The 21,057-nt window shown below is 48.3% G+C and overlaps 1 protein-coding gene across 3 annotated transcripts in view; it reads left to right on the forward strand.

Moving 5' to 3' along the window:
* Positions 1–505: 505 nt before the first annotated feature.
* Positions 506–21,057, forward strand: part of SCUBE3 (signal peptide, CUB domain and EGF like domain containing 3) — a 96,545-nt gene continuing 75,993 nt past the window's right edge. For 2 of the 3 annotated variants that reach the window (XM_074936101.1, XM_074936102.1), the window contains exons 1-2: positions 510–1,307; positions 19,212–19,334. In XM_074936101.1, coding sequence (XP_074792202.1) covers positions 1,223–1,307; positions 19,212–19,334 — 208 coding nt within the window. In that variant the 5' untranslated portion in view covers positions 510–1,222. Of the gene's footprint in view, positions 1,308–19,211; positions 19,335–21,057 lie in introns of all 3 variants that reach the window. The other variant, XM_074936103.1, reaches the window with a different exon arrangement.

Raw genomic sequence — 21,057 nt, forward strand, 5'->3', positions numbered from 1 at the left:
GGGTAAGGCAAAGCCCCTGCCACCCATCTTAAATTCGTACACGAAGTGGTGGGGACTGGAACTGAGGAGAAGGGGGAAGCTGCTGAAATGCAGCAAAGATTCTAGATCATTTGCAGACCGATTCTTTTGCTATTTCTGATTCTCCCTCTTCCCGCTTGCTCCTCCCCTACACCCACACAGCAAAAAGAAGAGGGCATATTCTTTGATCTGGAGTTTCCATTGATCCACAGAGTGAGGGTGCATAACATGCTCTCTTGTCTTGAGACTGGGCACCAAAGAGGTGTGCTGCGGATCATGGGATCTGTAAACTGGTTTCTCTAATTCCCTTTTCTGAACACACTCTATTTCCCGCCCCCTCCCGCCCCATACACCTGCCCAACCCCCCTATTCCTCCTGAACATGGCAAAAAGGGATGTGGGGGGGGAGAGATTGCACAGTTCTTGTTTAGTCTATAAGGTGCCACAAGTCCTCCTTTTCTTTTTGCGAATACAGACTAACACGGCTGCTACTCTGAAACCGTTCTTGTTGGGTCTGGAGGTTGCATGGGAGTCTTGCATTGATCCATTGATTGCACATGGTCTCTTGCCTGACCTCCTTGCTCCCAGGGAAGCTGTCTCCATGGCTACTGGCCCTGCTCCCCCAGTGGCAGACTGTAAATTCCTGCAGGCAGAGCAGAGCCTGGGGATGAGGGGGTGTGTGTGTGTGTGTGTGTGGAATCAAAGAAGGAGTAGCCAAAGCCAAATAGAAAGAAAGGAAGAAAGGGCGTTGCTTGGATGGATCTCTCCTTTCCACTCCCCTTTCTCAGGTCCCCAGCTCTAGACCAAGGCTCCTTGTTTCCCCCTTTCATTGCTGCTGCTGCTGCTCCCTTGCAAAACTGGAATTGGCTGGGATGATTTAAAAAAAAAAAAAAAAAAAAACCAGAGGCAGCAACCGGGAGAGCGATCAAGTCCACTTTCTTCAAACTGCCCTGGGTCTCCTTCTCTCACTCGCTTCTCTTTAGAATCAAGAGCCTCAAGCTGAACCCAGAGTAGCGTTTCCCATCATTTCAGTGCCTTTCCCTCCCCCAGTCTCTCTCACAGCCAGAAGAGAGCTCCTTAAACTCTCCCCCCCCCCACCACCACCACCTTTTTTTTGTTTCTTTCTTGCATGTTTAGGCCGTTGTTGAAAAGCATCAGAAAATTCCCCCCACCAACCATCCCCTATCTTCCTCACACACACTGCAATGGGGGCTTTGCAGATTGCTGAATTTTGCATTCTCTTCTTTCTCCTCCACTCTGGAAACACGCTGGCAAATAAAGCCAGTCAAGGTAAGAAGAATCTTCCCTGCTCTAAGGTTTACTGTTCTGTCTGTATGCAGGCGACTTGTACCTTTCCTTTGGGTTTTTAATTTCGTCTGCCGTCTGAGAATTGAGCAGCATTAACAATAAATTGTGGAGATGTTTGCGAGGTTGATCACAGAATGATCCTGCTCTCTCTTTAGGTTTTAGCCCTTTAATGAATGCTGTGTTCATGTCATAGGGATTAGTTTAGACTTTCTTTGAGAGGAGAGGGGGGGAAATATTGGGTGGGAAAAGTTTTTGTTGTTGTTTTGTGGCTTTGTTTTGTTTTTTAGTCCTAGAATCAGAGGGAAAAGGGAGCTCTGTTTTCTTCAGTGTCTCTATCTGTAAAATGGGAAGAAGAATACCTACTCCCATGTGGGTTGGGAAAACTAATTATCTAATGGTTTTAGAGTTAACAAGTGATGTTTAGAAAGGCAAAAAAGAGTTGATGTTGGTAATGATGGAAGGTGTAAAGTGCATATTAATATTTATTTTTGTGTATATTCAAGTTTATTTAACCTTATAAACATTTAGCTACTCCTATGATGATGGATGCTAGAGACAAACTTAAGGTAGATGATGTATACTGCTTTGGCTGTGTGTGTGTGTGTGTGTGTGCCCACGCGTGTGTGTATACACAACACACAGCCGTCTTTATCTGCTTCAGGTTTTTCTATATCACCACTTCTATATTTACCTTTACTTTTTTTTATATACACGCATTTAGCTTTACGCGTGGTCTATCTGTATTTTAGGTGTTTTTATAACACCTCTATATTTAGCTTAGATTTTTACACACACACACACACACGGTCTGGCTAGCCATATCTTCATTTTTTCTATAGTACCACTATTGGTGTCAATCTCTGTTTTTTCTATACACTCACACATACACTCTCTGTCTGTCTGTCTGTCTGTCTGTCTGTATACATCATTTACATACATCTGCCATGGCTTTTTTTATACCAGTATCTAAGCACCTATGGACATGTTGAGATTAAATAGTGTGTAGGAGAAATACTGGGGTCAGTAGGGGATGTTTCTAAAGATCATTAATGATAGTCATATTTCAGGCATGGGTATTCTTCCCCCTCGTCCCCATTCCCTGCAAAGTTGGAAGGAATTTCAAGGCTATTGTCTTATCTCTTTAAAAGTGTTTTTAAAACAATAGAAGACTTTATGGGAGGACTGTCTGGGCAAACGCAAGCGGATATTTTCCAGGGTTTGGAAAGAGAAAGTCCAGCTTAATGTAAAGCTTTATTATTTAGGCTCAGAAAGGAATGTTTAGTTTTTTATCCCGCCTCAAATTATCTTTGGTGTATACATTGCTTTCATTTCTTATCATAATATTTATTTATTAAGGCCTTTTGGTTTCCAGTTCCATTTAAGCCTGGCCCAGAATTGCATTAAAATAGCAAAGTAAAATTCCATCCTGCAGAGACTTGACAGATCCCTTCAGGGGAAGAAGGAGGAGGGGTGGGGAGAGACAAAACATTGGGCTAGATTCTCAACTGGGTTAAATGCAAGGGTTTACCCCAGTTGATGATCTGTCCTCTCCCCATTTCAATTTCTGATCCAATGAGCTGATAAATTTAATTATTCTTGCAACTGTAGATTAGCAGGCAACTCTTATAATCAATTAATTCGGTAGCATACAATAATAGCTTGTTCTCAGTGAGGATGTTTCCAGTGAATTGTGAGTGAAGAGTAGCTGTGAAAAAGTTTGAACTTGAGGGTAAGATCCTTCTATATCGTATGGAGAGGGGGAGAGACAGGGAAAAAGTTGAACTTGGAAAGCATGGAGTATAAATTGCATATCACACAGAAAAATGTATCCTCATTGAGAATCCAGTATCCGCTGGCTTTCAGAATGAACAAGTCACTGTAGGTCTCCGGGAAACTGACATGTAAAAATTAGTGTGGTTAAGGCATATTTTACCGGGAGGTTTTGAAAAATGATGGGCCGGATCCATGGCTGGTGTAAATCTATGAAGCTGCGCTGATTTACACCAGCTGAGGATAAAATTATTTCCTTTTTTTTTTTTTTTTTTTTTTAAAGGGCTCTTTAAAAATCTACTAACTTTGAAGCTTTTTATCCTTCTAATGCTACCACCCAGGCAACTGCCTTGAAACCTGGAGGCAGTTCATCTCCGTGTTACAGGTTTGCCTGCATTTTAATAAACGATCTCCGCATTTGTAAGGCTTGCTGATTCATAACTTTGAATTATCCGTTGGAAGTTTAGTCTGAAAGAAAGGAACGGATTTAGTACAATCATCCTCCAGGCCTCACTTAAGAGGAGCCAGTGTCTGGAAGAGCTTTGGACCTCTGGGGAACTTGTCAGGTTAGTTTAGGCAGGGAAAGGCAGGGGAATTAATAGAAAACCAAATAATCTGGGTTTAATTAACAGATAGACAAAAGAAGATGCTGGCAAGCCAAGAATTATATATACCAAGTTGCTAGTAAGGTCTGTGTTCTTCCCATAAACCCATGGATAAACCAGTCAAAGAGTATATTTCATGATACTTTGGAAGCCAGAGCTAAATGGCAAGTCTCCTTTTGTACTGAAGAGCTGATAAATTCACCCATTCTTGTTTACTCCTTTGTGTACCTGTTAAACCATTTTACGATCCATAAGAGCGTGATGTGGAAGCCACCTGCTCTACTGCTGGGCTTCACTCTTGTAAATAAGCCACAAGTGCAAGCCAACCTCTAACTACTAGGGGTCAGGAGAACATAAGAACGGCCCTACTGGGTCAGACCAAAGTCCATCTAGTCCAGTACCCTGTCTTCCGACAGTGGCCAGTGCCAGGTGCTCCAGAGGGAATGAACAAAGCAGCGAATCATCAAGTGATCTATCCCGTTGCTCATTTCCAGCTTCTTTCTCCCAGGAAGTCTTTCCTCGGGAGCAGGTCATCCCATCACTGCCTCCTGCAGGGTGTCTTGCACCTTCCTCTGAAGCAGCTGGTGCCAGCCTCTCTGAGACGGAATTCTGAGCCAGATGTGGACCCACTGTTTGCTCCAGTCTGACAGTTCCTCTGGTCCTAGGTAATCATGCATCTCCTTTAGATCCTTCCTTAAGTCATTGAGCTGCAGCTTCCATGTTTTCAGAAGCAATGCAGAATTGTATTTGCCCTTTGATGGGCAAAATTCAGAAAGAAAATAAGGCAGGTGTGTGTGTGGGTGGGTGTGTGTGAATATAGCATCTATCAAAGGATTCTGCTACTTAGTTCTTAATACCAGCTAGTGCAAAGTCTACTACAGACCCTGTGCCAAATACAGTAAAGCAAAATGAGGTTTAAAATCTCGTTTGTGTGTATGCACACGCATGCATGCACATGTGTGTTAAATAGAGACAACGCATAGCCTAAATAATTGTTAATCTACAAATAGAAGCATTAATTAGCCTCTTTTCTTAAATATCTATAAAGACATAATACTTCCCTGGCTCCAGTTGCACTAGAAGGCACAGATCTTTCAGCCTCCCATCAAGAATCTTCCCTATCTACCCAGAGGCATCAATCTCCAGTGTTATTATGAAGATGCTGATTGCAGATGGGTTTCTGGCGTAATGGGTTAGGTTCTCTTTTAATGGGAGTGCACCTGCAGGGCCCACAGCATGGGGAATTTTCAAGAATATAATTTATATGATTGCAGAGAAAAGACGCTCCCCTCCCATCTCAGTGTAACCTTTTCCCCCCATTCCTCCTCTTTCCTCTTCCCCCTGCTTATGCCCTGGAAAAGTCGGAGTATTAATATCACACTCCCCCCACCACCACGCTAAAATATGAGATATAAAACTGTAAACATTTCAACACGCAGCAATTCAAAGGAGGTCTTTGATTGAGGGCGTCTAACGTGCCTGGACTTAGATTTTTTTTAAAAGGGGGGCGGGTGAGGGTGAGGGAAGACTACTTTATTTGTAACTGACAACTGGAGTATAAATATCCAGACCCCTTGAATCTTCCCGTGCTGAGGTGCATTGCTGTCTCGGAATGGTAGAGGATTTTTATTTATTTATTTTTCTGAGCAGAAAGTCACACTGGGGTAATCTATTTAGGAAAAAAATATGCATGAATAACTTTACCCTTCACTTTCGAAATTGTAAATCTCTAGAGAGGTGTTCAGAAAAGCTTGTGATGGTAAAGAAGGTTTGCTCTGTCTCACAATGTGAAACTAGTCCCAGTGCGCCATCCCAGACTGACTTTTAGTTAAGGCCTTTTCCCTTCTGGAGATCACGTGATCGTCAGTTTCTAAACAGAAAACCTATATATTTTAAAAGGAAAGTTTGATTAGTTTAAAAAATCCACTATCCAAAGGGAGGGGACGGGGGACAGAAACCAAAACAAAAACCCCATAACAAAAAACACTCCTATTTTCTTAAAGCATTAAGGGCTGGTGCACTTCAGAATAGTTGCATCTAAATGGATTTAAAATCGGTCCGTTAAACTGGTGCAAAAACCTCCTGGTGTAGACTGAATTGGAAGTAGAAGTGGGTTTAAATTGGCACAGCTTTTCCAATGCAGATCAGCCCACAGGGACTGAGTCTGATCTCCTGCGTGCTGGTGTGAAATTGGTATGAAGGAGAGGACCCAAACAATGATCATCATTTGCCATCCTCTCCAGAGCAGAGCAAATTATATAAAAAAGAGCTTGGGGGTGTTGTAACCTGTTAAAGAAACAAGCCTTATGGGGGAGAGAAGCACGAAAACCACAAAGAGATTTACAAAAGAAAGACCAGCTTGTAGTGAGGTGTTCGAGATTGTACAGCACGAACTGTGGGGCCAGGACGGCGCAGGGTACCATGGAGCCACGGGCTGACTATAAAAAGCCATGAGAGCTCGTCAGCAACAATACGCCAGAGTGAGCAAGGTGCAATGGTGTGAAAGACTCAGCACTGCCTCCTACCCGCACCATTGAGTAAGGGAGCCCAGGATTGGCCCTCACGTGGGTATTATGGGGGTCAGCTGATGGCCCACTTGAGATCAGACTGTAAAATTGTTGCCTTGTGGCCAGATTCAGCTCTGTTACATGGAATTTATCAAGCCATAATGCTGTCAAAACCACTCCGTAACTGAGAGCAGAATTTACCCATTCGTTGTCACAGTTTCCCTCCAAGGAACATGAACGCAGAAGAAGTAGCAATGTACCATAAACACGGCATACAGGAGCTTTGCTGCCCCAATGTCCTCATTGAATAGTCTCTCTTCTTTATATAAGGGAGGGTGTTGTTGAGGAGGACCCTGGACTAGGCTGCAGGAGACCTGGGTTCAAACCCAGCCTCAGCCTTCCGGTGCATCCTTGAGCAAGTCATTTCATCTCCCTTTGCTGATGGTAAAATGGGGGATAACACCTCCTGGGGTTTCGTGAAAAGACGGTCCCTTGTTGATTGTGAGGTGCTAAAATGCTGTGGGGATGAGAGCCACATACTGCTGTGATGAGAAAGCTGCTTCTGCCCTGAGATTGGCTGACCACAGTGAATTCATCCTTCCTTCTGTGGCAGAGGCCAGGCGGTGGTGGAGAGCGGCCAGGGAGGAGAGGAGCACATGGCAGCATACGTGCTAGCCAGCAAAAGGTCTGGTTTTGCCCAATAGGCGGTTACCATTCCTAGTGCAGGTGTGAGAAATTCTGCCCTCCTGCTGCATAAAATAGTGCTCAAGACAAGCCTGTTGTTCCTGTTCTCCGCTGGTGATTTCAGTGGGTACGTCTACACGGCAGCTTGGCTGATGGGTCCCAGCGTGGGTAGAAAGACGAGCAATATGGTCACAGTGACATGGGTGGGCAGGCCCACCTGATCTCCAGGGTCCATCCCCGAGTGGCTAGTTCATGCTGCTGTGACCGCTCTGCTCTTTTTAATGCACTAGCTTGTGCAGAGCTAGCATGTCTGTCTGCCCACAGTAGGAAGCACTCTTCCAGCTGCTGTGTAGACATACCCTGTGGAGTGACTCCTGATTTATGCCAGGGAAAGGGAAAGGGCGGTCGGGCCCAGAGCATCTCTGCTCTCTCACTCTCTTCCCCCAGTAGCATAACCAAGGATTTTGCCCTTAGAGATTGTGTCTGAGATTTTCATGGCCCTTTAATTTTAGTGGGAACTGGGTGTCCAAACTGGATGGCTTTGGGAATCTCAGCCTAGCAACAAGGGTACTTTCAAAGCGGTGCGGCCCCTTCTGATTGGTATGGCAGGACGGTCTTGTGGGTAGAGCACAGGACTAGGAGTCAGGACGCCTGGGTTCTGCACTGACTTGCTGTTCAGCTGTAGGCAAATCATTCTTTGCCTCTCCATGCTTCGAGTTCCCCCATCTGTGAAATAGGGATAATACCCCCTCGGGGCGGGAAGGGAGAGGGGTCATGAAAGCCTGCGTAGTGGTTTGAGCCACGGGCAAGGAAGGCTATCGCGAAGGCTGCTGGCTTGTGGTCATCTGTTGGAAGTGCACATAAATACCTGCTCCGTCCTGTGCCAGATTTTCAGAAGAGCTCAGAATGTTGGGTGCTGGTCACGTGACATCCTGGCTCCACATGTCTACTTGAGTTGCCAAATGCTGGGCCTGGCTAACGCTGGAAAGCCCTGGGGTAGTGTTTGAGATTTGAACTCTGAGTCTTTGACTGCACACGTCCATTGCCTGTGGGTGTCTCTACCCCTCTCTCTTAACTTTGTAAAAACACCCCCCCACCCCTACCCCCCGGCCTCTAGGATTGCCAATTTTGTTTGGACGTATTCCTGGAGGTTTCATCATGTGACATAATCTTTAATTCCTGGAGACTCCAGGACAATCCTGGAGGGATGACAAGCCTATTGCCCTCTCCCCAAAACCAAGACTCTGTAGAGAGTTGTCTGGGGAAGCGGAGAGCTCTGAGGCCTCCTGATAAACCGTTCCACTACAAAGAGACTCAGCCAGCCAGCTTCTTTTAGAGATGCCTCCAGAGTACATTCTGAGCTTGTGAGGCCTGTTTCTGGAGGAAGGGGCCATGTGTTCAGGCCGTTTCATCGTCTTCCAGATGAAGCAGCGCGTTGTCCTGTGACCAGACCTTTTAAGTGCAATACAAATTGCCCTCCCGAGTCCCTCTGCTCCCTGGCTGTGCTGTGAGCCAAACAAATGATTAATAAACTGCACCGCAGTGTCTGAGGTGGTTCTTAATACCCTGGTGAAAAGGGCTCCTGAAGTTATAAAGCTTAAATTTGGCATTAAGGCTGAGTGGAAACTTAATGAGGCTGCCAACAACTACACACACAAGTGTGCGCGCACACGCACACACAGAAAGGCTGTTAACTTTATTTTTATATAGTGTATATATATTTAATTTAAAAGAAAAATCTGAAGCTCTTCTAGAGAGATGAAAATTACAGGATTTTTGTTTGTATTGGAGCTGTTTTTGCTACCACCCCGGCTTTGCACATTGATTTGGGCTTTTAGCCTAGAGATAAAAACGTATTGGGGGGGGGGGGGGTTTGTCTTAACACAAAAAAGGAGGAGGAGAAAGGACCCATAACCAGGCTTTTTAAAAAAATAAATGAAATAAAGCTGGTAGCACAGATAATGTGACCTAGTGGATGGAGCACTGGACTGGGATTCAGGAGACCTGTGTTCTGTTCCTGGCTCTGCTACTAGCCTGCTGGATGACCTTGGGCAAGTAACATGTCTCCGTGCCTCGGTTTCCCCATCTGTAAAATAGGGATAATAATAGTGACCTCTTTTGCAAAGCACTTTGAGAGCTGATGATGAAAAGTGGCCACATAAGAGCTAGGTATTATTATGTGTATATACAACAGGGCAGAAGTGAGGGACCACTGGTTAGGGTATTAGCCTGGGGCACTGGAGATCTGGATTCAGTCCTTGCTCTGCCACAGACTTTCTGCATCCCCTTGGACAAGTCACTTAGGGTACGTCTACACAGGGATAAAAGTCCCATAGTGGGCCTGGGTCAGCTGACTCGATCTCATGGGGCTTGGACTGTGGGGCTAAAAATCGCTGTGTAGATGTTTGGGCTTGGGCTGTAGCCCGAGCTCTGGGACCCTCCCCATTGCCAGTTATTTAGGTGCCCAGATGGAAGCTGGGCTCTCTTGAAAATCCAGAACTAAGTGGAGACGCTGAGCCCTTCTGAAAATTCTGGCCTTGGTGTTTACACCTTTCATATCTTTGCAGACGTAAGACAGGGCAGTGCTGGTTTTGATTTTGCCTACAGTTGGCTGCATTTCCTTTGCTAACCAGGTAACTGATCCTTGCACTCCTGTTCCTTAGGAATGCCACACATCCTTGGATCTGCCAGCGTGGTCCTATGGCTGTCTTACCTTCCTGCTCCTGTATGAAGAGCCAGCAGACGCTCTAGCTTGCTAGGTAGCTTAGGTATTTACAGGGCCCCCATTAATGCAGTATCTGAGTGCCTTGCAATTTCTAATGTAGTTTTCCTTGTGACAGGCCTAGAAGCTATTGTCCTCACTGTGCAGATGAGGAATTGAGGCACAGAGACATACGGCTAGATTTTTAAAAGTATTTCGGTGCCTAAAGGTGAAGATAAACGCCTAGGTGCCTAACTCCCTTTGAAAATCCCACTCGGCACCTATCTATCTGTACCTTTGGGTGCCTAAAGACCCCTAGAAATTTGGCCCTCGGTGACATGTCCAAAGTCTTTGATGGAGCAGGGAATTGAGCCCAGGTCTCCCAAGTCTCAGGTTAGCACCCAAATCACTTAGACGATCACTTCTCGGTCGGCAGTGCAGAGGGCGATGGGTCCAGACAGCAACCCATAGCCATGAGCTCACTCTGTAGACTCCCCTTGTTATCTACACTCAGAGCAGCAGGAACCCTTCTGGGGAGTCAGCGGGGCTATGAGGGGGAGAGGGGAATGCCCAAAGGGTAAAGAACAAGATGGGGTAGGAGAGGACAGTCAGAGTGAAAGTGATGGGGGGAGAGCAGAAATGGTTAGGGGAAAGGAGAGAGAGTGGCAGCTGTGCCATGGGGCTGGGGGAACACCCAGGTGCTGGCTCATTGCAATGAGGGGGCTCCAGCTGACAGAGGTTGGGGCTGTCAGCATGAAGAGGAGCTGGGAGGGAGAAGGAGTGGGCTGTGGCTCAAGAGATGTGAGCACGCAGGGGCTTCCCCCTCCCCCCAGGTTTCTCATTGTATTTATTTTTGCATTTGCCTTGGTGGTTTGAGGCTGTTTTGCTCCAGGAACCCCTGTCCTTGGTGTTCGTTTTTGTTTCTGACCGGCGGCCACCCCGCCAGGGCCACGTCTCTGCTCCTTTGGGTGGGTGCAGAGGCCCTGAGGGTGATCGAAAGTGGGGGCTGTCCCCATGGCTAGGGAGCAACCCAAATAACTTCCCCCTCAGCTTTTCCTTCTGCTTCTCCACCCCCACCTCCCCGCTCTCCTCCTGAGTGACTCACAAAATTCCATTTGGGGCAGGCCGTGCCCTAGGCAGGTGCTGCGGTTGCCGCTTCCCAGAACCCTTTGCTGCTGCTGAGTATCCACTAGCACCTGGCCACATGAAAGAGGAGTGATAGACAATGAAGAAGAAATTGTATCCTCACCCTCAGGTACCCAAATGCTTTCCCCCCCCCCCTTAATGTGACACCAGCCTTGGACCCATCCCACTGGGGGCCCGGTAGTGACAATTGTTAATAATTTAGTCCTCGGTCAAGATCAGTGTAAGCACGAGCACTACCCAGAGGGAGCTGCTGGCAGGATATTCTCCATGAGCCCCCGTGGGATTCACTGTCCACATGTTGGTCCAAAATACCCTGTATGTCTCAACCTGCTGGTAAGCTGCAAAGTCGGCCGTGTTCAGCAGGCGTTTGAGGGGGGCTGAGGGTGGGGGGGGGTCTGTCTCTCAGGAATTTGCAGGGTGGTTGAGGGTTTTGAGCTGGTCTCTGAGACGTTGCAGTGACCGTGGATGGAAGGAGAATACGCTGATGTGATTTCTTTTTTTTTTTTTTTTTTTTTTTTTGCATTGGATTTTTAATTTCTGTGTCCAGAGCCTGGCATAGGCAGTGCCCGTGTTTTCCTTGCAATCAAAATAAGGCCTGGTGTATGCTTAAAAGTTAGGTCAGCATCGCTGTGGCACTCCCTGTGTGTTGTGGCTATGCCGATCTAACCCCCAGTGTAGATGTGTCTCAGTGCACCTAGCCACCACTGCTTGGAGAGGTGGATTACCTCTGGCAATGGAAGACCCCTTCCTCTTGCTAGAGGAAGTGTCTACATGACGGTTCTGCAGCGGCAGACCTACTGCACCCATAGTGTAGACGTGGCCTAAGTGAAGGGTGAATTGTCTTGCAGCATGGGCTGAGCCAGCGTCCGGATGAGTTGCTGTGTTCTGATTGTCTAGAATCGTCTGGGAATGGTCACACAGTGAAAGTTTGTGTCGCTGTTTTACCCAGCACCTGAATTCATCCTAATGTGGCTGATAAGTCTGGCTTTGCCTGGAGACGGAGCTGCGCAGAAGAGCGTGGGGCTGCTAGGAAGAGCTCCTCTGGGAACGGCGCCGTATAGTCTCTCTCCTCTTGTGTTCACTAATTCTTGGTGCCTCCATTTTTGGATGGATTTTTGAATTCATCTGGAGGTGTCGCAGCTCAGCCCCATTGCAGATCAGACCCATAGGGTCTCCAGCTGGGTTCCCATAATTATTGCCCACTTCTAATCATTTAGGTTGAAGTAGGTAGCTGTGACTCTACACAAGGACAAATGATACCAGCCACTTCAACCCCAAAATTTTGAAATCCTTCCCCATGCTCCTAACTATGAGCCCTACTCATGGTCCAGGACCCCATTGTGCTGTATAAACCGAACAAATGTCAGATGTACGCTGGCTAGCTGCAGCGCTAGCTGTGTCAGGAAAGGATATTGCACACAGGAACTTCCTTCACCCAGAATGCCAGAAAAACCCTAAGTCTGAGGCTGGATTTGAGAGCTGAGACTAAGAGGACTCTCTTTCATCAAGGGGAAGCATCACATAGGTTGTGTCCTACATTTGAAAGAGAGAGAGAGAGGATTTTACAAAAGCAAATATGAACAGAAACATGAATGGGATGTTGAAAACATTCTGCTCAGCTGGTCTAATAATCGAAACCCTCCTGCCTTCCAAGGTGCTTGTCGTGCCTAGAACTTGTCAGAATTTTTCAACTGAAATTTTTTTCCTGCAGAAAAACGGGGTTGCATTGAAAACAAGTTTTTTTCCATGGGAAAAGGGGGTTTTTTTGGTGAGAAATTTTGAAAGGAAGTTAACTAAAAATGTTTGTTTCAAACTGAAACTTTTGTTTCATTTTGGTTTTTAAAAAAAAACACAATTTTTCAGGAGTTTTATGTTCTGCAATATGGGATTTTTAGTGGGAAGGGAGGTTTCCTTTGCCAGTGAATGAGTTGTATCGAGGAATTTGGGTGCAATGTATGTATGTTTTTTGTTTTCCCCCATATAGTAACGTCTCAAAATTTCTCCAACTTTGGAAAAGTTGCAAAATGGCAAAGTTTTCATTTATCCTTTTGCCAATGTGTATCTTGACCAAAGTTGGAGATGTTTTGAAAAGCTACAGAATGCAAAAAATAAATAAAAAAATTGGGGAGGAAAACCTAGACGTTGTTCACTAAATTGGATTCACTGGCAAAAAAAAGAAAAAAATGACAAGAAAGCGGGGGAGCCCAAAGATGTGGTATTTTGAACATCTTCACTTTTCAAAAACCACATTGAAAATTTCCCACAAAATTATCAAAAAATTTCAAATGCAAAATTTTGAATGAAAATTTTTTGTTTGGAAATGTTCTTAGGAAAGAGAGAGGTTTTTTGACCAGCTTTAATTGAGCCTGTGCCCAGAAATCAAGATGTGAAACAGACTAATATCAGAAAGCAAAATGGTCTAGAACAGCGTTTTTCTCCAACTGGGGTCTGAGGACCCCTGGCTGTCCGTCGGGGTACTCCAGCGGGTCTGCGGGCCCCGATGATCAACCTCTCCCCTTCCTCGGGACGGGGCACACTCGGGGGAGGAGGTGGAAAGAGGCAGGGGTCGAGCAGGGACGGGAAGAGGTGGGGCCTTGTGAGAACGGGTGGAGTGGGGCCTGGGGCTGAGCTGGGGGTTTTGGGGTCTGTGAAAAATTTTAAATCAAAATGGGGGGTCCTCGGGTTGCCAAAGTTTGAGAACTGCTGGTCTAGAAGGTCTCATTGTCCCCGCTGAGTGAAAATGAAGCAGAGTAAATATCAAAAGAGTAAATTAAATATTTAGAATTTTCAAAGCTAATGTGATTTTATTATCAGCACAGGTTAAGAAGCGTCTTGCCTAGAAAGCTGTTAAGTAGAGCATCTGGGGACTGCTCCCGGATGCCCGCCTGTGTTCTAATTCCCGTTCTGACTCCGATTCCCTCAGTGACTGTCCACAAGTTACTTATGCCAAAACTTTCAAGCCCTGGTACCTAAAATTAGGCTCCTAAATCCAGATGTAGGTGCCTATGCATAAATGGCCTCATTTCCAGAGGTGCTGAGAACCCACAAATCCAAGTGAAGTCAATGGAAACTGGTGTTGCTCAGCGCCTCTGAAAATCAGGCCACTTTTACTTAGGTGTTTAAATGTGGATTGGGGAGCCTCTGTTTAGCCTCCTCGGTTTGTATATTTTGGCCAAAGGTCTTTTGTTCTCTGTATAGCGCCAGTGGGCTCCTGGTCCGTGACTAGTGCTCAGAAGGAGGAGAGAAAGGTGATCTTGTGCTCTGAAGCATCAGACTTGGAGTAAAGAGATCTGGGTGCCTGTGAAGTCAATTCCCTGTGCACCTTTTGGGCCAATCATTTCCAGCACTTTCAAGCACCCACAGCGGCCACTGAAGGCCAGTGGAACCCCAAGTGCTCAGCACTTCTGAAAAGCCTTTGGGTCTGTGCCTCAGTTTCCTCATCTGTAAACTAATGCTTCCCTACTTCTGCAAGGCACAATCAGTTAGTGTCTGAAAAGTGCGGTGAAGATGGCAGCCGTGGCTAAGTGCTGAGTCTTGCTATTCTTAGCATCCCTTTCAATGCGATGAAAAAGGTTACACAGAGTTGAATATTCCTTTGAAAGTCTAATTGCAGCTGGACGCGATGCCAAATGGTGAGTTATGGTAATTCCAGTGCTTCCTCCTGCACTGAATGGCTCTTTGAGTGAAAAGTGTTTTAGCTGCAGCCCTGTGAATCCTCCCCTTCTCCCTTGTAGCCGGCACCACGCAGATCCCCAACTCTGTGGTACCGGCTGAGAGAGTGTTTGCAACCCGTGCCAGTGGCGGTTTGCTGGGGCACAAGACGCTCTTGTCTGTATTAAGGGGCATCTCTGGCCTTTGCATAAGACTCCGGCGTCCCGTGTCTCCCCAGGGGCCGCATGTCAGGTCTGCGGATTGGTGTGGGCAGCAGCAAGAGTGTTGAAGCGGAAGGAAAAGGTTAGGGGGACTCTGCGTGTCCTGCAGCGACCATTAGCCTTTAACTTGGGATCCCTTCACCGCAGCCTGAGCCACGGGTTCCTGGCCCTGTATACCTGAGGGGTTGGAGCCACTCCCGTTCAGTGGCAAGCGCTCTGAGCCCTTAGTCTCCTTTAGGAAATGTGGTCGTGGAGTTCTCTGTGTGATCCTGTGTGGAAGTCTCAGCTCTGTTTCCGAGAGCTGGGAAATAGGACTCCGGGAGGGATGAACTTTACACTTTTGTGGGCTTTTGCAGGTTTTTCCATCTTGTTTTTATTTGCAGACGTTTTTAATTTTAAAAGTGGTGCCTGCGTATTGTTGGGTGCGTGCGCCCTTGGGGGCAGGGTGAGGTGAGGAGGGGGGGCATATATTTCCACAATAAAATGCATGGCTCTGCTTGGGAGGAAATGACCTTCCCCCTTGCTCCCGTAGAACTGAAAGGAACTTTGGGCCAGATCCCGAACTCAGCTACGTTTGTGTAAATCAGGAGTAACTACATTGAAATCAGTGGCATTACCCTGGAGTTACACCAGTATCACTGAAAACAGAATCTGACACTCCTTTCCTTCCCTTCCGTGTGTATCTAAGATCCCTGTGTCCTAAGAGTTCCCTGCAGTGGAGTCCATGTGAGTTCTAAGCTACAGCATTGTCCTTGGCTCGGTAGAAGCCCTTTCATCCTCACCTATTGTTTGAGGGTCTGCGACGGGTGGCTGCCCTGTTGGCTGAGCCTGCTGGAAATGCACCGTTTCATAGGAACAAGGGGTTGGGAATCCCAGGAAGGGGGAAGGGTTGGACTAGCAAGGGCTCCCCTTCCCAGAAGTGTAAGCGATAGGGATGGGCAGCAGGGCAGGGACCAGGGTGAAAAGGCAATGAGAGGAAGGATGCAGGGAGTTGGGGCTGGGGACAGCCTTGATTCCAGCTTCAGAAAGGAAGGGAGGTGACCAGAAAGCGTCCCTGAGGAAGCTGGACAGTTTTCATCACACACAGGCTCTTTATTGCAGCAGATTGGTGAAGTGCATGTGGCAGCGGTTGTGGGGGACAGGGACGGACAACGGGGAGCAGAGGGTAGGTCTGTAGCCGGGGAAGTCTCACTACCGACAGCTTTAACAGAGGGGACCGGTGCCTTCCTTGTGCCCAGCCAGTGCAAGCTATCAGCCAGACCAAATGTGCTCAGATGAGTCACGCCTCAGAATGTGGCTGTCTCCAGGTTGCTGAGTTATGAGGTAACCGCTCGGGTCTGACAGGGGTTGCTACTAGCCGGGAAAGCTTGGCACAAAGAATCCGATTTCTCTCCTCATGAGCGCTCTGTGCACTGTGTGGATGTATGAACCCTGAGGCCTAGAGGGGTTTGAGCAGAGCGCTCCCTGGTGGATTTGATCAGAGCAAGTAGAGCTTTGAGGGCAGGTCTACACTAGGAGCGCTCCTTTACCGATGCAGCGGTACCGTGACTGGTGAAGACGCTCTGTGCTGACGGGAGAGTGCTCTCCCGTCGGTGTGATTACTCCGCCTCCGCGAGAGAGCATCTCCCGTCGATACAGCACCAGTACGGACAGGGCTTAGATCGCTGTAACTTACATCGCTCGCAGGGGGGGGGTTGTCTTTTTCACACCCCTGAGCAACGTAAGCTAGATCGACTCAAGCGGCAGCGTAGACCTGCCCTGAGTCTAAGAAGGCAGTCCGATCCCACAGTGGTGACATCAAAACGTTGCTTCGTGCTCTTTTCCACCCTGTCTGGATGTGCCTCTTCTGACGGCAGAAAGTTGGATCCGATTTCCCCACCCCATGCTGTAAATCTTCTGTTGTCTCCAGTGTGTTGGGTGAGGTTCTAATAGGTGATTAATGACCCGGGGGTTGCAGTGGTGGCTCCCGGCCATGATTAATGTCAGATAACAACAAATCTGAATGCATTGTGTAAATATTTATACAGTATACATGCATGTGCCCACTCTGCCTTGCAAATGGAAACCTCCCAATAACAGCTCCTGTGATCTCCCTGCAAGCGTGAGAATAAGAGGCAGAGTGAGAGAGTAACTGGGGTTTTCTCTTGCTCAAGGTGGGACTCCCTCCTTGGGATAACTCCCATTGGTCACGTTCACGCTTCGAGTGGTGGCTTCCCCCACTTGGAAGTCTGCCCAGCAGCCCTTTAGATCTCCTGAGAGCAAAGATCTACTAGGCCAGCGGAATAGTCTCCCAAGAGAAGACTGCGTGCAGCCCCCCTGCCGCTCTGGGCTTTCCAAGCGAGACTGCGGGAGCTGTGGGTTTCAATCTCTTTCCACTGAGATTAGCCGCTTGGGAAGGACCGAATAGTCACGACCCCCAGGCTGAGAGCCTGTGTGCTAGATGGTGTATTGCAGGGAACCGTCCTGCTGTGGGTCAAGATCTATTTTATTACCCCCCTTTCCTATGTCTTAGACAGCTGTAGTGTCTGAGCCTCAGAAGTATAAATGGACCTACCCAGACAACACCCTTCCTATGATCCCCATGGTACAGATGAGGCACAGAGAGGTCAAGTGACTTGCCCAGGGCCACAAAGGGAGTCTGTAGCAGAGCCAGGAATCGAACAGAGCTCTCCTGAGCCTCAGCCCAATCAGCCCACCATTCCTCCAGCTCATGCGAAGCCATCTGTACAATACCCGGCAGTGGAGAGAGAGATGCAGCTATTGACTCCCTCTCCTTTTAGGGACCGTATCGTCATCACAACCCATTATTCTGTTCACCAGCACAGCTTCTGTGCCCTTTGCTCTTGTGCGAACCGGGGGTGCAAGCCAGCCTGGGGAGGAAGCAAAAGCAGAACAAGACCCCACAACAGCTCATCAGCCTGCTTGCAGTTTTGGGGGTGGGGCCTATACCTGTTAACCAGCTGGCTGGGGCTGAAAAGTCAACCCGTCGAGCTAATCACCCCCTCAGTAGTGGAAATGGTGGCCCTCTAGCTGAACGAATGAGACATGCTAGTCCTACATGCTACGGCGCGTGAGGACTCGGTTATTCACTTACGTCTACACTGTCGTAAAACACCCTCGCAGTGTCCCGAGCCTGGGCGCCAGCCTGAGCCCAAACGTCTACACTGCAGGTTTACAGCCCCGCAGCCCGCAGCCGCTGACATGGGCCAGCCGCGGGTGTTTAATTGCAGTGTAGACATAGGGACCACATAGTGAAAAGCCAGAAGGGAACCAGGTGAATAGCCTATTGCTCATAAACCGCAGTCCAGGGCTGTCTGTGTATAAACGGCCACTGTCATTAAAACCTCCAATAACTCTGCCTCCTGCTGTGTTAAACCTTTGCAGCCAGCAGACTGCGTCCTCCTGGAGCCGGGGTGTGCGGGGTGGTATGGAAGCCAGGCCTTTCCCTCCACCTCCTACTTGGTGCTTCTCCCCTGCCATCGCTAGATCGCCTGCCGGCGGAGCTGCTGCTGCTGAATTGCAGCAGGGCTGGTGGGCACCTACTAGACAGTGAGCGAAAAATGGGGGGACGCGGGGAGGGGAAGGCCGTGTGAAGCAGACGGATGGAGAGAAAGGGAGGGAAGAAGAGAGTGAGGTTAAGCAGGGGGAGCTGGGAATGGGGACCAGGTTGGTGGGAGAAGGAGGTAGAAAGGGGGGAGGCTGGGGGGGGCAGAAGAAGGGGGAGATGAGGGAGAGGAGACCTGGGGTGAGAGAGGAGGAGGAAGATTTGTTTGACATCCTCTCTCCCTGGCTCTCCACTCCGGAACAAGGAGTCAGGAGGATGGGCCACGGGTTAAGTCACAGACTGGGGTACAGGAGACCTAGGTTCCGTTCTTGGTTCAGCCACAGTCCGACCTTGGGCCAGTCTCCGAGTCGCTCCGTGCCTCATCTGTGCAGTGGGGCTCATAGCCCTGCCCGGCCTCACGCAGAAGGTCTGAGGATAAAATCCATTGCTGAGAGGGGGGCCGGAGGGAGACCTAGGCAGAGTGGAATGTCTCTGGCGGGGCTGAGAACCCGCTTCCGCAGACATGGGGAGTTTAGTCACTAGTCATTGTGGGGGCTTGGTGCTCTCTGGCTGTGCCGGGGAGAAGGCTGGCCGGGGAATTTAACAAGAGCCAAGAAGGGAGCGGCGCGCTCTGACTGTGTGGGGATTCCCGCACCAAGCCCAACCGCTCATGGTTGAACTTGTTTGTACTGATCCTGATCCGGCTCCTGGTGAAGTCACCGGGAGTCTTTCCACTGATGTGAGCGCCGGCTGCGTCAGGCCTGTCCTTGGCAGCCTCAGCAGAGGCCAAGGGCTGGAGGAGGCCTGGAGACTGATGGCTCGGCCCTAGCTGAGGCCCTTTGATTGGGCATGGTCAGTGCACATGGCGAGTCTGCCTCGCTGCTGCCCGTGCTGCACCTGCTCTGTGGCTACCCTGCGAATTTCAGTCTCTCACGCTGATCTTCCACCCGCAGAGCAGCAGCAGCCAGGCGCAGTATTGACAGTCGGGGTGTTTTCAGCGCATCTCCAGGCAGTGCAGAGATTTGTGATGTCGCTTCCTCTCTTTCTCCTCCCACAGATGTCGACGAATGCGTTGAGGGGACCGACAACTGCCACATTGACGCCCTCTGCCAGAACACCCCCAAATCCTACAAGTGCATCTGCAAGTCCGGATACTCCGGAGACGGGAAACATTGCAAAGGTAAGGAGCACGGGTCGGTCCAGCTGGGTGAAAAACCAACCCATGCTGTGACTGTGTTCTTAAAGAGTCAACAGGTGAAAGTTTTGTGAGTGCTGTGCTGGCTGGAGTGAAGGTCGATAGGTGGCTCTTTAAAGCCAGAGAGCTTTCTGCTACCGCTGCAGTCAATTGTGCACCTTTATGGTCCTTTCCTGCCCAAATCCGGAGTTCGCCTGCTATTTTGGTAAATCCGTGGCACGTTAATGCTGTGGCTGCTGCTGTGGAAGGGCGACATTGAATCCAAAGCGGCTCTGTTTATACCACTGTGGCCTTGACTAATCTGACCCAAATGAGAAGCTGCAATGAAGTTCTACTGTAGGATTGGATGACCGTGCTAAAAACAGTCCTGTCTACACTACTACAGCTGCCACTGTTGCTACCAGCTGTGCCATGGGGGAATTACAGGTCCCGTTTTTGCCCGCACAGGGGCGGCTTCTGGGCCAGGAGGAAGCTGGGTCTTATTTTTAATTGAAGGGTGGAATTTGGCTCTGAATCGAGAATTTGTTAAAACAAAGCCGGGATGGCCAACCCCCCTCCCCCGCACCACCACCACACTTTTAGGAAAAGACAGATTCCCGCGATTGTATCTATTTAAATTCTAGTAGGATCCACTGGATTTTGTTTTAAACTAATCAGCCTTTTCCTGCTGTGTTTGCAACCCAAACCCTGCAGCCTTGTGCTAGGGCATGAGACCCTGAAAGCATGAAAAGGACTAGAACACAGGAGCGAAATTGACTGCCCAGCCCTGCTCAGTCCAGTACCCTCACTTCTGTGACCCCTGTGTAAGGTCCATTCCAAAATGATTTCACTGAAATGAAGAGCAACAGTAAAATGGTTGCGCTGGAATTTTAATAGCCCTAGCTTTTTGCGTGATTTGAAATCACACCCTGGGATCGGAATAGACTGGACACAAATAGCTGATGGATTCATAGAATCATGGGACTGGCAGGGACCTCAAGAGGTCATCTAGTGAAGTCCCTTGCACTCATAGCAGGACTAAGTATTGTCTAGTCCATCCCTGACAGGTGTTTGTCTGCATACAATCTAAGCTCAGAGATGCCTCACTGTGGAAAAGAGTGCATTAATAATCATCTTCAGCAATTTCAGGAAATCCAGTTAGGACTACTACTTGTGCCAGAGACTCCATGAAGTCCGCTAGAGATTTCACTATTGTTGTTGATTCTACATGGCGCAGATGCTAAGATACTGTGATGATGGGCAGCGGGGGAAAAGCTAGAGGTAGATATTCTCTGCTCTGAGCAATTCCTGCTTCAGGACTCTATAACTGATTACACAGAAGAGATTCAAGTTTGATCTCTGTACCTTCCCTTCCCACCTTTTTCATCTCTCTAGGTTGTTGGCACCATCCATCTTCTATGCCCCAAGCCAGGGACACCTTGTGGAAAGCTAATGTAAAGATCTTGAGGAACTTTCTGCAGTCATTCCTAGCCTAAGTTCTGGGACCTCCAGAGGGGTCTGTAGGGTAGATACGTGGTCAATAGCCAAACGTAGCTCAAACAAGATGCTGTGTAAAGTGTTATGTCTGAGCATTACAGCGGCTCCTTGGGCCCCATAGTGCTAGGGGCTGTACCTATACACCACAAGAGACAGTCCTTGCCCCCAGCAACTTATGATCTAAATGTAGAAGAATGGAACTATTATTATTCCCATTTTTCAGTTGGGCAAT

Source organism: Natator depressus, chromosome 21 (genome assembly GCF_965152275.1).
Source record: "Natator depressus isolate rNatDep1 chromosome 21, rNatDep2.hap1, whole genome shotgun sequence".
NCBI lineage: Eukaryota > Metazoa > Chordata > Testudines > Cheloniidae > Natator > Natator depressus.